This window comes from Anguilla rostrata, chromosome 19 (assembly GCF_018555375.3).
Source record: "Anguilla rostrata isolate EN2019 chromosome 19, ASM1855537v3, whole genome shotgun sequence".
NCBI classification, from domain to species: domain Eukaryota; kingdom Metazoa; phylum Chordata; class Actinopteri; order Anguilliformes; family Anguillidae; genus Anguilla; species Anguilla rostrata.
The window spans coordinates 6,253,949-6,270,855 of record NC_057951.1 but is presented as its reverse complement, the minus strand read 5'-3'; the positions used below and the strand labels follow the sequence as shown (position 1 = coordinate 6,270,855).

General features: G+C 47.8%; 1 protein-coding gene across 2 annotated transcripts in view; it reads right to left on the bottom strand.

Moving 5' to 3' along the window:
* Positions 1 to 15,942, bottom strand: part of pdzrn4 (PDZ domain containing ring finger 4) — a 32,094-nt gene extending 16,152 nt beyond the window's left edge. Inside the window, exon 1 of one of the 2 annotated variants that reach the window (XM_064319214.1) lies at positions 11,996 to 15,942. In XM_064319214.1, the coding sequence (XP_064175284.1) occupies positions 11,996 to 12,094 (99 nt within the window). In that variant the 5' untranslated portion in view covers positions 12,095 to 15,942. Of the gene's footprint in view, positions 1 to 3,266; positions 3,665 to 11,995 lie in introns of those variants that run through there. The other variant, XM_064319215.1, reaches the window with a different exon arrangement.
* Positions 15,943 to 16,907: the final 965 nt, after the last annotated feature.

The window sequence follows — 16,907 nt, the reverse complement described above, 5'->3', positions numbered from 1 at the left end:
GCCCGAGGTCGGGGGGCCGGGGGGCCGAGGGGACTGAGCCAGGTCTGAAAAGGTCACCGGCGCACTTACTGGGATTTTGTAACGAATGGAAGAGGGAAAGGTCAATTCATCAGTTCCCCGTTAGATCCTCAAATCCCTTCCTAAAGATTTAGTGGACCGGGCCGATAAACTCATTGCCTGTCTCTCCTGTCATGTGACCTGTATCTCTCGTCATGTGACTGCTAATGTCTACGGACAGGTATTTCACAACACAACAGCAAAAGTTTAGTAAGTCTTTCGTCAGATTTTGTATACCTTTTGGACTATTCCTACACATACATAAATACATACAGGTATAAAATAACTATTTGTGCAGTACTTGAGTTACAAAAAAAGGCTGTTAAAATAAAAAGAGAAACAAACTAAACAAAATAAACATTGAACAATACGGTAATAAAAATAGTTGCAAGGAGATTTAAAGCGAGATGGGCTTTATGTACATGTACTGTACACAGTCATGTCACTTATGGCTCGCTGTACGGAGCTCACATACTCCAGGGGGCTATTGGTCAGACTACAGTTCCCAGTAATTGGTCTGTACTCACTGACACCGACCTCATAATTGAGTAGGTGGAGTGGGCTGTCAGATTGTCTTTGTCTGCTCTAGTAGTGGAGGGGGTGGAGAAATCCATGGAAATGTTTGTCAGCTGGTGAAACTACCACGCACAAGATGGATGCCGCGCATTTCTCCGCGATCGAGAGGCGACGCTTTCGAAACATCTCGACCCAGATTAAAAGCCAAGACGACGGCGTCCATTACGGACAGAGTCTCGGCTGAACTGGTTGGGCGTCGCGGGCCGCGATGTGCCCAGTAACGGCGCTGTCGGCCTGTTTCAGAAGGGGCTGCGAAGCCCGTGTTGTATCTCAGCGTGATCTCCCCGCCGGACACCGGATCAATCAGCCCACACATCAGTCTCCCGCTGCCCTAACGCTGCTCTCTGCGGTTTAATGGGCGAGCAGCATCGCTCAGAACAGCGTAATGGGGCCGGGGAGATGGATGAGCGGGTCTGCAGCTAACAGTCAGGAGCTCTGCAGGGGGACACGGCAGGGCTGGAGTTCAGCGGTGTCACCCCACTGCCACGCGTACACACACACACACACACACACACACACACACGCACAGCATACACACACGCATACACACACACACTGCATACACACAGGTTGAGATAGAGAGAGATAGAGCGAGAGGGAGAGAGAGATAGATAGAGAGAGGGTGGGAGGGTGGGTGATAGAGAGAGGGTGGCGGAGATAGAGAGTGGTCGGGAGAGATAGAGAGAGAGATGGGGAGAGAGTGATAGAGTGGGTAGAGTGAGATAGAGTGATAGAGAGAGATGGAGAGAGATAGATAGATAGAGATGGGGGGCAGAAAAAGTGGTGGGGAGAGATAGACAGAGTGTGGGGGAGACAGAAAGAGTGGTGGGGAGAGATGGAGAGATACAGTAGAGAGGGGGGGGAGGGGGTTAAAGTGAGCGCTAACGTAGCTCTGACTCCTGGCTCAGCACATTAAACAGCGCTGCTCCGCTCCCCCCCCAGCCCCTCTCACACCCCATCACCCGCAGCCCAGAGGAACTCCCAGCACCGCTCGCTCGGGCGAGAGAGCGCCATAGTGTCCACATGCGGGGGGGAGCCCAAACCTCGGCGGTGAGGCGGTCCCCTGCTCCCTGCTGCCCCCCAGAGGCGCAGCACCTCCTCCCCCCCACGATAAAGCAGCTCTCGTTCAGAAAACCCAGCTTTCCCCCTGTCGCCGGTTCCACAGAACCGCACTGATTAAAGCACGTGAACCGACTCACGCGGTGTTTCCACGGCGACTCCGCGGCTCGTATGAAGACGTCAGGGGCGTCCGTCTCCACACATCGCTGATTCCTCAACGCAAGCGCCCGTTTAATACATCGCTGTGGAAGCACGTTTGATTACTCACAGCCTGTTTTTTTTCAAAGAACGCACAGAGACACGGTCGACTCCGGGCGCGCTGCCAAGTTTGACTCCTCAAAGCCCCCCACGTTCCAGCGTATCGGCACAAACCGGCGCTCTGTTGCTTCAAACTTCCGCAAAACGCCTTCCGAAACCCAGGCAGCGACTCAGTTAGCTCCATTCGTTAGCTCGACGCTCCCCTCAGAGCTCTGGGACAATCCCACGCCGCCCCCTGCGCCACTGGGACGAGAAACCGAGCGTCCCGTCTTTCACACCGAAAAACTCTCACACACTCTCACACACACACTCACACACACAGGCGCACACACACACACACACGCACACACACACTCTCACACACACACACACACACTCGCGCACACACACACACACACTCGCACATACACACACACAGACATACACACACACACACACACTCACACACACTCTCACACACACACGCGCACACACACACACACCCAGGCACACACACACTCCGAAGTTATAGGTCTGTCACAGGGAGAGGCTCTCAGAGCTAAAGATATACACACACACACAGAGCTCAGTTGTCTTGTGTCTGCATTCACAATTCACAATGGCTTAAATCCCCTCAAACAAATGAGACAAAACTAAAGTGCAAAGTACAAGCATGTCAAACTGCCACTAACCTGTGCTCAACTGACTTCTTTTGGAGAGAGGAGAGAAGGAGAGAGAGAGGAAAACAGATAGGTACAGTGAGACAGAAAGAGAGAGTGAAACAGAGAAAGAGGGAGAGAAAGAAACAGAGACGGAGAGAGAGAGAGAAAGAAACAGAGACGGACAGAGAGAGAGACGAAGAGAGAGCAAAAGAGAGACGAAGAGAGAGAGAGCGAAACAGAGACGGAGAGAGAGAGAAAGACGGAGAGAGAGCACATATTGATTTCATCAGTTCACAGGCTCAGCAGGAGTGTAATTCCCTGGTGTGAGAACTCCCTGCAGATGATTTCTCTGACACACTTTACAAACGCAAGCTGAGAGAATGTGGGAGAGCGGTGATCCGCTCTGAGGCTGAACCTGTCCTAGTGCTGAGGTCCTGCCCTGTTCTCAAACTCTGCTCTCCAGGGAAAAGGACCTGTAACCCTAACCCTAACCCTAACCCTAACCACAGACACAGCCAGGAGAAAGTCTCCTGCTCAACTCACATCTGGTACATTAAAAACTGTACACAGAAAACACACACATACATACACGGACACAAAACACACCACACACACACACACACACACGCATACACACATAAGCACACACCCCCCCCCGCGGGCGCTCTCTCTTACCTGGGCGATCTCATAGAGCAGTTTGTAGCGCTCCTCTCTCTTGCGCAGGGCGCACAGGCTGCAGCCCATTATAGAGGCGTCCGTGTTCCCCCGCGGCGGTGGAGCGCGACGGGGGCTCCGAGTCTCATCGGTCACCCCCGAGTGTGCTCCGCACGCACACACACACACACACACACACACACACACTCACGCACGCAGCGGCGGCGGCGGTGTCCGCGTCCGGAATCAGCGGCGACCGCGGCAGAGGCGCCCGGCTCCCGTCTCTCCCCTCTCGCTACCGCGCGCACCGCGACTCCCGCTCATGGCAACGCTCCCCCCTCTTCTCACCCAGCCGCCGTGCGCACGGCAACACACAGCGCTGCTCATGAATATCGAGCAGCTCCTGAATAACAAGCGGCTCATGAATATTAAGCGGCTCATGAATAGTAACCAGGGGGTTTTAATTATTCTCAGTGTGAGGGGGAGGAGTCACGCTAGCGGAGGTTGCCATAGGTTCCCAGCATAGAGCTGGGGCTCACTGAGGATCCTCCACAGCACACAGACAATATGCCCCTTTGTGTTAGCAGCGCTTCCGTTTTAACCAGCAAAGAGGTGCATCAAGGTGAATTTCCGGAGGAGAATATGTGCTCATTGTTACTGCCAGCGAGGGTAGCATAAGGTACTTTTGCCAATAGGATCCATTTTAAAAATAAACACACACACAGACACACATTTTGTAACTACCCGCTTAACGGGCAGAGCGCTGGGCCCTCGGCGCCGCAGATAACGCGGGGAAAATGGCAGCCTCTCAGAGGAGGGAGCCAGAGCGAAGGCGCTAGCTCCCCGCTTATCGCGCCGCTCAACCCCCCCCCCCCCCGCGCCCAGCTCAAGTCACCCCCCCCCCCCACCCAAAGTCACACACCAGCCCCCCCCCCGGCCCCACCTCACTCCCGCAGACTGAGAAATGTCAACTCTGCTGCCTCCTCACACGCCAGGGGTGGGGCTGTTTTACAGCGTTTACCGCTTCCTCCGAAATTCAATTAGCCGCCTGAGGTGCGGGTTTATCGCGGGCGTCTTATCGCAGTCTGTGGCCCTCGCACACACGTGGGTGGGGCCTGGGGCCCGGGCGTTCTCTCGGGGCCATCGAGAAAGGGCCTGGCTTCGCGTGCCTCGTCCTCGGTGGACTGCGCGCTTGGACGCGAGCTGGAAGGACGCTGGGGGCGGGTCTGGGTCCGGATCGCCTCAAGCAGCTCTCCGAGGGGTCGTCTGGCAGAGGGCCAGGGGTGAGTGATGTGGTTTGGCCACCCACTGTACCTCCGTGCCACCCTATCAATAATAATAATAATAATAATAATAATAATAGCGCATACATAAAATAATAATAATCAGAAGGAGGAAAGGGATTTTCTAGATGGATTTTACGTTATATGCCGTATGAACAGTAGTGTAGGAATGCTGAGAATCATTTAGACAGCTGATCAGTGCTTCTTCTAACCCGTTTGAAGCCTTGGTAACCTTGACAACAAACACCACAGAGCGCACTGTCAAAAAATGAAATAAATAACCGTTCATCGTTCATCCGCTGAGACTCGACTACGTGCCTTCAGGACGCAGAGCAGAGCAGCTCCAGTTTTTACCAAAAAGCAAAACCAACAGACGCAAATAAACGGTGAGCGAGATGAAGTCCCGAAGGAACAGATCTATTCAGTGGGTTCCATATCCAAGCAGAGTGAATCCAAGCCAGCTCTCCCACAATGCACTGCTCTCTGGTGTGCTCCTATGGCCGACCTGGCTCCTGTTCAATTACAAAGTTGGGAAGGGGGGGGTGAAAAATAAATAGCTGAAAGGCTGGTGGGTGTCATGTTTCCGTGGCAGCCGTCGCCAGGATACCCCTGGCCCGTGTTAGGTGACCCCTCCCACTGTCTTTGACGGAAGGCCTCGTCCAATGAGACGTGCCCCCTCGCCTCGCCAGCTGCTCTCACAGGTACAGGTGCTTAGGAGGATCGCCGCCCGAGGAACCAGAATCCTGGCCCAAAAAAACACTAAACCTACGAATGAACCAAGAGCAAGGATTCAGAGAGAGCAAAGGAGCATTTACAGGACCTTTGCGGACAGAACTGGGGGGGAAAGAGGGATAGTGGGAGGTCCCGCCAAACTTTGTCTTGGTCTCAGTTTCCCATCGGAGTTTAATGTGGAAAATGTGATCTTCCTGGAGGGCAGAGGTTGGCTGTTTAATATTTCAGTTCCCCGATCTGATGTCTCCTCTGTGTAAGTAGATCAAGGGACCTGGCGCGCGCGCGGAATAGCCTATACTTTATGTTGCTGCGGAGCGTTCGGGCGCAGAGCCCAAATGGCTGGTCCCCGACTCCATTTTGTTTCCAGAATTTCACAGGTTGGCCCTGGTTATCTGCATGGCACTGGGGTTTTGCACAATCTCCAACCATCCTGCACAGTGAATGCTTTCTTTCCTCTGTAGGCGCTACGGAAAACCTTTTTCTGCAAACTGGCAGCAACGTCCCGATGATCAAAGATGTTCCCGACAGCTTCGCCCGATTTCCTTTTGAAGACGAGACGTTTCAAAACACAGTCGGAGATGCAGGATATATGGCGTGTCTGTGAAATTATTATTTTGACGTCTGACATAGGCAGTTTCATTCCAAACACACTTCAGGTTATAAAACGCTGCATTCTTTGTGTTTGCCGGTGGAAATGTACTTTAAATGTTGCTCAATTATTTATTTATTTTTACTCTATGGGCCAGATCGGCCAAGCCTTTTGCGACTATGTTCTGGTATGACACGTTCTGCCCCAGGAACACGCGTGTCGTGTGTCAAACAGACACACGGGGCTGGAAGCGCACTCCGCGTGTCAGCTACGCGAGTCATCACTGGGTGCGCTTCTCTCCTTCACGCATACGCATTCATGGGAGGATCGCGCAAATAAAGGGCGGAGATATTATAAGTGTGGCTGACTGTGTGTTCTGTTGAATTTGAGTAAAGCAGTTTGTTTTAGCCTTAAAACTGGGGCGCACGCAGGTCAGGCTACACAATCGAGCTATCGCTGGCTGGGGATTGGACACGAGGCGGTGACAGAAGGCTGACCTGGGGTCAGCGGGTTAAGACCTTCCCCTTTTATATGCTAATGAGGAGGGCGGAGTCTCACGCTGCTGACCTCACACCGCTCGTTTGGGGCACGAAATGTTCCTGATAGCTTTTCTGGCTAGGTTCACGTTCTAGAAATACGCTGAGCCGAGACTGATCCACAAAGAAAAAAAAAAACCTCTGAACACATTTACTGCTCAAAACAAGTTCCGTCACGCAGGGAAAATAACTGAAGGCACGTTGCGTATAAATGTACAGTTAACATCGCCTGATAGTTATAGTGTAGTCATAAAAAAAACTTCACGGAGGGCGCGTGCCCACAACAGTGATTTCACCGCACGCATAAAAGTGAGAATTAAGTCGGCAGTAATTAAAGGAAGTTCCTCTCCCCCGAAAATCAAAGTTTTAATTAAAATGAACAAAAACACACACACTGCCATTTAAATACCCTAAAAAGCTGTGAGAGAGAGGGAACTGAAAGAGCAGTTGACAGAAGCCGGTCCCCCAAAGGGGGACGCGAATGACACCGAGTGGCACCTAAAAACGAAAAAGACGATCTTGCATTGATGCGTGAGCACGCACAAACAGAATCATGCAACAGCGCACGGAAATAATACGCTGGGCAAAAGCAGGGGGGGCGGCTCTCCTGAGGGACGAGTGACTGAACGGTGCCGGCGAGGCCGTGCATCACTGCTGATAACGCGACCCCGCGGAGCACATTCTGCCTACGGTGCGTCGCTCACGCGCAATAACTCTCCACTCAGAACGGCTCTCCATCATTTCTTGGGGGGGTGGGGCTTGGGGGGGGCATTATGATTAGGGTTGGGGGGGGGGGGGGTATTCAGTGTTTTTAATAGACTGAGCAGGCCCGCTTTTCTTTCTCCATTTAACAGGATAATTTACCGTCGGAAATCAGGCCTTGTATGACACGACAGGGCGATGGGTCGTAAACCAAGTCAATCGAAGGCAGGAAGGCCACTGAAGGAGCAGCCTTTTTGAACATACTCTGGAGGCCCGGTTTCCTCATTGGCTTGTTCGTTTCAGCGGGCGTGGCAGCGATTGGCTCTTTCACGCTTGTTATCGGACAGGATAAGGGCATGGGGCCAGACCACGTTGGGGGTCGTACATCACTTCCTGTCAGGCTGAGTGATGCAGGACTCTGCTGGCTGATCCAGCTCAGCCCTTCATCACCACGGAAACAGGCCTGTTGTACGGATGAGCGTCTCCACTGACAGATGTCAAACTGTACACGTTCACACACATGCACACACACACACTCAAGCATGCACGTACACGCGTGCACGCATATACACACTCATGCATACATGTACACACACAGAGGAATGCCCGTACATACACACACATAGACACACACACACACACACACGCACAGCAGTTCCCCTGTAAAACACCGCCCACGTCCGTCGGAGTTGACATCCCTCCCCAGACCCACGGCTCCCACATAACGGATGAGCAAATCAAACTCCCGTTCCAGCCCGTATGTAAATAAAGAGCCTCGTTTTGTGTATTTAATGCCAATAAGTCAAGGCCAATATGTCAGCGTGAGACGCCCCCGGCTCCTCATTTGCATGCTGGCTTTGCGACCAATGGGAACGGGAACTGACATGTCAATCACCGGGACACGGCGGATTCGGAACCTTCATGAATGAGATTATGCACATCGCTGGAGAACGGCTTTTTGGAAATGTCATCCGCTGGATGTGGACTGAGTGGGCTGGAATTAACTGGGTATCACCTTGTGCTGCTACACTAAATGCCTCCTTTCCAGCTGATAAAATACATTTATGCATCCTTTATGCAGGAGTTACAAACCATTAGCAGTAATAATCCTTTACTTACTAGTTACAGTAATCCTTTATGCATGAGTTATAAGCCTTTAGTAGTCATAACCCTTTAATTCTGATTAACAAGTTGCGAGGGCTTTACTGGAGACGGCCGACGCTAAGCGACTTGCGACGCTATGCGGCTCCGGGCAGAAATTTCGGCTCGTTAAACCCCCAGGACCCCCCGCTCTCATCGTAGCTTTCGGTAGTGAAGGGCTGCACGCCATATGGCGGGCCGGTGCGGGAGACCGCGGGCAGGGCGCGATGTGGGCCTCCGGAGAAGCCTCTGTTAGCGCGCGCAGGCGGCTTCATCCGTCTGGCTGTCGGAGGAAACGGCCGCGGCGGGGAGAGGGCCGTCTCCAGGCAGAGCTTCAGACCGAACGAGCGCTCGTGGCTGAACCGCGCGGAACGCGTCCTACTGGGTTCTGACAGGGCGGCCGATCCGGCGCGGTCGATAGGTCGAGAGGGGCAGCCCGACCGCTCGGTGATTTCCCAGGGAGCAGATTCCCGCCCGATTCCCCCGCGAGCCAGCCCCCCGCCACCCGCCACCCCCGGCGGGATGACGATTCGTGACCCCTGGGTTTTTGGGGTCAGTGAGTGGTCAGGGGTCGTGACCCACCCCTGTCCGACAAGGCGCTGAAGCTGGCCCGGGTCAACGTTTGACCCTATTAACTTTCAGTTGACCCCCAATCCCCCCCCCCCCCCACCAATCCCCCCAGTCCCCAGGTAGGGCTGCCACACGTCTCATTTCGGCCTTTATCCAGAAAAATCGATGGCATTAGTCAGCTTTTTCAAAAGACGCATAATGAATAAATATCTAGTTATACACAGTAACGTGCACACGGGTGTTAACACTGAGCAGTTAACTTAATCACCCCACCCCCTCCAACCGAGACTGGCACAACAGTGAAAAACAGCCAATTTATCCAATTCCATTGGCTGTCATAACAAGAGGCCTGTAATCAGAGCCAATAATATTCAGCCTTCACTCACTGATGCATCCAGGCACGTGAGCCCTCAGCACTACCCTTAAAAAACACAGTAAGGGGGCTGCAAATGAGGCTTACTGCAAAACGATAGAGCTGTTTAACAAGCAACACGTCCCATCGCCTCTGAGAGTTTTTTTGGGAAAGTGTAATGTAAAACATATATAATAAACTAAAATATGATATATAAAGATATAATAAACACACATTCCAAGTTTTGGAATAAGGTGGCCTTGATAATTTATGTAGACGTTTGGACAGAAAGTGTATCAGTGGGTAATTTCACACTGATAAACGAAACCGACAAAATGCGTTTTATAATAACGCATACCATTAAACCAACGCTAATTCAAAGTTAAAATATTGTAAAATAATGGAAAGGTAGCTAGTTAATGGTATAGAACATCAGAACAAAGCGCTACCAACATTAGATAACATGGTTACCCCTCTAAAAATGTCAGGAAAATTAACTACCGGAAAAAGTTGTTAGTAACTGCGTTTTACTAAAATTAGTATTGCAATATTTTACCACAAATTTAGCTTACTACAATGATTTATGATTTAGTAAAATTTGTAATTGCAGTAGGCTGTATTATTATTCACTTGGTACCTTGTATTTATATACAGTATGATATTGTCATTTTATTTTACAGTAACCATCTGTAATTTCTGAAATTACTGGCTGAAATTACTGGCAACTTGAATTGCTGATACAGTAGGCCTAGTCATTTTTACTGTGTTACTGCTGCAAAATTAGTTATCTGTTGTTGTGCATATATACATTTGCAACTTACAATAATCCATAATTTTAGCAGTACTTTGAGCATTGTGATCATAAAAACTATAAGAATGATGGTCTGCACACCAGACTTATTAGACCACAGGTGCTGGAGACACACAAAAGCCTAAATTTAAACAAAAATAGTTACATTACAAACATTAACACCGAAAGGTCTTAATGAATTATTTCTTAATGTGATGCTTTAATTCCTATTAAGGATTACTCTATCCGTATAGTTATGCAACAGGTGGACTGAATTTTTTCCTTATAGTTATTTATAACAAATGATAACTGTCATGTGATGGTCAATGTTTTCAGAAATTTTTATCTGTGCTTTTTTAGTTACATTGTAAATATTTATGAACATTAATCTTTGACCTTCTTCACACTGCACCAAGTGATGATGAATTCTGTTGAAAATATTGCGTTGATGTCATTGGCTGATCATCAATGATGTGTGTAATTATTGAAGTCTTTATAAGATCTTTTACCATTCATTCTACGATTCTTTACAAAAAACAGAGAGGTCCGAAATGCAAGTCATATTAATCAATAAAGTTGCAAGCACAGCAAGAGACACAGTGTTGACGGTTGTGTTCTTGAAATAGGCACAGTTGCAAACAAACTCAATACTAATATGTTCTTAAAGGGGGTTATCCTTAATTTTTCATTTTTGTTGGATTCAACGACATGTGTGGTCACTGGTGGTCACAAAAGTTCATTTTCACAACCCAAATACCACAGTTCCATAGAAACAAAGCTATTTTGAGAAAATTAAGTGCTTATTTTTCTTAGATGATAATCCAGCAGTGGCATATCTTAGAGAAAGAAGATAAAAATAGCATATAGTGGAGAAATTTCTGAACTCCAATGCATTAAATCAATATTCCTGCAAATATGCCATTGCATATTTGCATATTTGTGAAGGGTTCTTCATATGGCATTTTTGATATGAAAAAATTAAGGATTGCCATTAAGCATTGTATAACGTAAAACATATATAATAAACTAAAATATGATATATAAAGATATAATAAACACACATTCCAAGTTTTGGAATAAGGCGGCATCCAACTGGCACAGATGGAAGAAAAGAGACCAACACTCACACTTCTTTATTGACAAACCAGGACCTACAACATCAATACTTACATACAGCAATTACTTGTACTTACATCCAGTGAGATGTTATATTGCATGAAGTATGTCACTTAATTTTCACTTATATCAAGTATATTGCTTAATTAATTAGTAAGTAATTGTGTAAGCTTTTTGCCCTTTAGTTTTTAAAGTGAAACATAAAACATTTAGACATTTTGGGGCAATTTAATGAAAAGTCTAAAGCCTGGTGATTTGTCAAGATGACATTGAGCTTTCACTTAACCAAAGGCACAAAACAGACTTGTGTAAAATTGTGTGTAATTTACTTTATGTGCTGCTTTAGTATTACCTAACAAATAGTACAGTGTAAATCTGAAGATGATTCAGCATTGTGGATTATCTTCACATTACCGGTTTAACAAAACTCCCAACACTGACAAGGGTTTCCACTCATTAGCTAGACTGGATGCAACCACCACGCCTGCAAAACTAAGAACATTCTTTTACAAAGTGAGAACAAATTCAATCAAAACTAAACTGCACAAAATTGACATTTTTCAAAGATACACAAGTGTGTGAGTATCAAAAAAGAAAAATAAAATTTGTCATTTGGCCTATGTTGGCAAAACCTTCTCAACAAAAGGTGGTAAATCTCAACCTTCAAAATAAATTATTTTCCTCAATGAGTTGCATATTTACAGAAAACAAATTGTTCCACCATAAAAGGTGACAGAATTGCTGACAAGAAAGTTTTTGCTTTAAAGTGTAAAAGACTAAAATGTTTTAAACTCAGTGATAAACCTAATTTACTTGAGCAGGCCGTATGTGACTAAAATAAAATGAATGAAACAAGATTTGTTTTAAACGAAGTTGTGAAAAAAATGCCTCCATTTAAATGAGCAAACATTGTTCTTATGAGCAGCATCTGTTTGTTTACCTTCGGGTGAACTCCAGGGTGCATGAAGCCTCGTCTTGGTACAACTGCTCTGGTCACCACCACGGTACTCGCCCTGGCAGATCCAGCAAAGCCATTCATCCTGGACACTGGGAGAAGAGAGAAACAGAGGGACCCCGGGGCAGGGACCCCTAGCGGGCGCCCGCACCACCCCACTAGTCCTGCCAATGCAGCTGGTGATGCTTATGCGAAAATGAAGAGAAACTGGGACGCGCACACCTGACCCTGGTCCTCCTGGCCTACCGCTCGGCAGTGCAGGAATCAAAGGCCTGCAGTCCCTGCTGTGTTGCAGTTCGGGATGGAGCTCCATGCGCCAGTCCACCTTTTTTTTTTCTTGCCCACCACCACCCCCCCCTCCTCGGGGGACATCTTTGTTATCAGTGGTCTGGCCACAGCAGAGTAGGTGCATCCACTGGTCTGCACTCTTCAGCTTGAAGCCAGCATGATGATCTGGCTTCCACCTGTGTTCACCGGCGTTGCACGTGGATGTCACAGAACCATGTGACACCCTTGGGAGTGAGATGTGGCAATTGTGGTTTTCACTAAGGTGTGTTTTTTTCTGTGTGCTCCCACACAGAAAAAAAAGAGAAAGACAAAAGAACTCCGAAGCGATTAGAGAAAGAACTGCGAAGGACAGGTCTTCGCTAAAGCGTTGGCTCCCAGCCAGAAGATGCATTACCACACCCGATCCACCGACAGTGACTCTCCTATCAAAGATCCTGGCACTTATGCAACGACAGTGACTCTCCTACCAAAGATCCTGGCACTACGGCCAATGGTTAGTACCTTAAGGGTTTTCTTGCCCACCACCACCCCCCCTCCTCGGGGGACATCTTTGTTATCAGTGTTCTGGCCACAGCAAAGTAGCTGTATCCACTGGTCTGCACTCTGCAGCTTGAAGCCAGCATGATGATCATGCTTCCACCTGTGTTCTGCAGTGTTGCACGTGGTTTGCACTTAAGCAACCAAAGTGACTCTCATACCAAAGATCCTGGCACTTATGCAAAGACAGTGGCTCTCCTACCAAAGATCCTGACAGTACGTCCACTGTTCAGCATGGTATAGTTTTTCTTGCCCACCACCACCCCCCCTCATCGGAGGACACCTTTGTTATTATTCTTCTGGCCTGAACCAAGTACCTGATCTTCTCCTCTACTCACTTCAGCCAAGGACAATGTGTGGCTCTTGCTTCATCCTGTGCAGCTGTGTCCTGGCACTTATGCGAAGACAGTGACTCTCCTACCAAAGATCCTGGCACGTGTGCGAGGACAGTGACTCTCCTACCAAAGATCCTGGCACGTGTGCGAGGACAGTGACTCTCCTACCAAAGATCCTGGCACGTGTGCAGGACAGTGACTCTCCTACCAAAGATCCTGGCACTTATGCGAGGACAGTGACTCTCCTACCAAAGATCCTGGCACGTGTGCGAGGACAGTGACTCTCCTACCAAAGATCCTGGCACGTGTGCGAGGACAGTGACTCTCCTACCAAAGATCCTGGCACGTGTGCGAGGACAGTGACTCTCCTACCAAAGATCCTGGCACGTGTGCGAGGACAGTGACTCTCCTACCAAAGATCCTGGCACTTATGCGAGGACAGTGACTCTCCTACCAAAGATCCTGGCATGTGTGCGAGGACAGTGACTCTCCTACCAAAGATCCTGGCACGTGTGCGAGGACAGTGACTCTCCTACCAAAGATCCTGGCACGTGTGCGAGGACAGTGACTCTCCTACCAAAGATCCTGGCACGTGTGCGAGGACAGTGACTCTCCTACCAAAGATCCTGGCACGTGTGCGAGGACAGTGACTCTCCTACCAAAGATCCTGGCACGTGTGCGAGGACAGTGACTGACTCTCCTACCAACGATCCTGGCAGTTATGCAAGGACAGTGACTCTCCTACCAAAGATCCTGGCACGTGTGCGAGGACAGTGACTCTCCTACCAAAGATCCTGGCACCACTTCCACTGGTTAGTACTTGTAGGGTCTTCTGCCCTCCACCACCCCCCCCTCTTTGGAGGACACCTTTTTTATCATTCTTCTGGTCTGAGCCAAGTACCTGATCTTCATCTCTACTCACTTCAGCCAAGGACAATGTGTGGCTCTTGCTTCGTCCTGTTCAGCTGTGTCCTGGCACGTATGCTTCGACAGTGGCTCTCCTACCAAAGGTCCTGGCACGTATGCAATGACAGTGGCTCTCCTACCAATGATCCTGGCACTTATGCGAGGACAGTGACTCTCCTACCAAAGATCCTAGTGGAGGATTGTGGGAATTCACAATGAAGCCTTTCGAATGAAGAGCTCTATGACATTCGAACGGCTGATGGAAGAGATACTCCAAGCTGTTCCAGCAACAGCCTGCATTGTCTACCTCAATGACATCATGGTCAACACCTATTCCTTTAACATTTTGTTAGCCGACATCTGTCCTCTGCTTAAGTGCATCAGTAAAAACAACCTCTGGCTCAACCTTACCAAGTACCAAGGTTTCTGAAAGTGAGTCAGCTTCCTGGACCATGACATTGGGAATATGTTCAGAAAAGTGCCCCACAGGAATGCAAACTCTTTACAGAGTAAGAGAAGGGCGATAGACCAGGCCTAAACCCCCAAATAGCAAGCATATGAGGTAATAAATTCCCCAAACAGTGGCGAGAAAAAACTCCCCTTTGGGAAGAAATCTCGAGAGGAACCCGGCTATAGAGGGGGAGCCCATCCTCCGCTGGCTGGCCTGGTGTAAAGGTAAAATGGATGTAACAGAAATATAAGGGATTTATCCCAGCAGATCAAATGAGAACAATAGAGTCAATCAAGAGCAGGATGATGCATCTGAAGCTCAAGGTTACATCAAGCATTTTCAGTGAAATCAATCTTAGTAAAGTATACAGCTCTGCAATGGCTACTGAACGCCATCAAGAAGAGAATAGGAAGCCAGACAAGGGTTCCACTCCAGCAGCAATGCAACGGGATGTTGGAGGAAAAAGTGGTAGTGAATATCTTGTGCTGTTTCCACTGACTGACAGAGGGAATCGCTAAATGCTAATAGCTTTGGACCTGAAAGAAAGAGACTGGATGCACATGCAATTGCCTCTGAAGAGACCTCAGTGGTGGCGGAGTGCCTGCTGACAGGGACATTTGATTGATGCTGGCCTCACATTGTCATCCTTGCAAAACGAGTCCTCAATCTCAGCTCTGAATGGTAGCTGCCGTATTTTTCCACTGCTGTAAAAGGCAATTCTACTGAGGCTTTGTAAAGCTCTAAACTATCTTTGAAGGTTATCTCCTGATGTTCCTTTCCACTGGTTCCACTGCTGATACTTGGATTTCGCACACTGAAAGGGGTTAGAGGAGCTTGAGTAGGACCATGTGCTGAGAGTACTAGGCTTTTGATTACACGGGGACACCACCCTTCTCCACCCTATATACCCAGTCATGTATGTAGTGTGTTATCCTCTTCACACTCACTGCCAGAGTGAGCAGCCAAACCACTTCCCCGACTGGATTCTCTGTTGGAGCTGGAATCCACTCTCTAGTCACTTTGAGCTAAATGTCGTCATGCACCTTGCCGTTGCCCCTATTTAGTACCAGCGTTCACAAAATGCTGGGCTTGAAGATCACCCTTGCTCAGATAATAGATTAGTCCAGGCCCTCAAGGATCCATCTCCCCTATATCACTGACTGTAGAGTGATGGTTATGCCATCTGTGAAGGTTGACATTAGTGACTATCGCACTTTGGAATTCGTCGAAGATCCTCTGCATGCCATATCTGCAGAGTCCAAAAGGATGTAAATGGAGGCTATGATGGACATTGTGTAGCCCGTAACTGTCCACCCACATCCTCTGGTAGTCCAGCCAAACACTGCAACCATCACCCGGAACTATTTATGTTTATTTATTTTATTTTGATGTTGTGTTTTATTATTATTATTATTATTATTATTATTATTGTTGTTGTTATTATTATTATCATTATTTTTTTTATTATTATTATTATTATTATTATTATTATTATTAATAATAATAATTTTGATATAATTTTTAAATGTATTTCTTATTTGGTTGAGTTCATGATGTTTGACATTTTTAAACATTTTATTTAAAGAATTATTTGTTATTTTTTATTTTAATTTAATTTTAGCCTTTAGAGCAAATTTGATTAATTCAGAATGAGGGTAACACTGTGAGACTGTACTACTAAACAGCAGAAGCTGGGGGTGGACAGTTATGAGCTGCACAGTGTCCATCACAGCTCCCACCTACGCCCTTGTGGACCCTGCAGAAAGACCACGCAGAGAATCTACGATAAAATCCAAAGTTTGTCAACCACTGACACGACCTTTCACAAACAGCATGACTATCGCTACCCAGTCAATGACAGAGGAGAGATGGATGTATGAACACCTGGACAGATCCACTGCCTAAGCAAGAATGACCTTCATACTCAGCGACTCAAGGAGCCTGCTGCTGAAGAGAGGCAAGGGCAATTCAAATGACAAACACTTGGTTAAAATTGGCGGGAAAATGGATTCCAGCACAAACAGAGAGACCAGTCAGAAGTGAGTCAATTTATAGAACTATCATAGACCCTGTTAAAGAGTGACTCACATCATAACACTATCACAGAGTCTATTAAAGAGTGACTCACTTTATAGAACTATCATAGACCCTGTTAAAGAGTGACTCACTTTATAACACTATCAAAGGGCCTGTAAAAGAGTGACTCACTTTATATCACTATCACAGGGCCTTTTAAAGAATGAGTCATTTTAAAGCATTATCACAGGCCCTCTTAAAGAATGAGTCACTTTATAGCATTATCAAAGGGCCTGTTAAAGAGTGACTCACTTTATAACACTATCAGTCTGTTAAGGAGTGACTCACTTTATAGCACTATCAA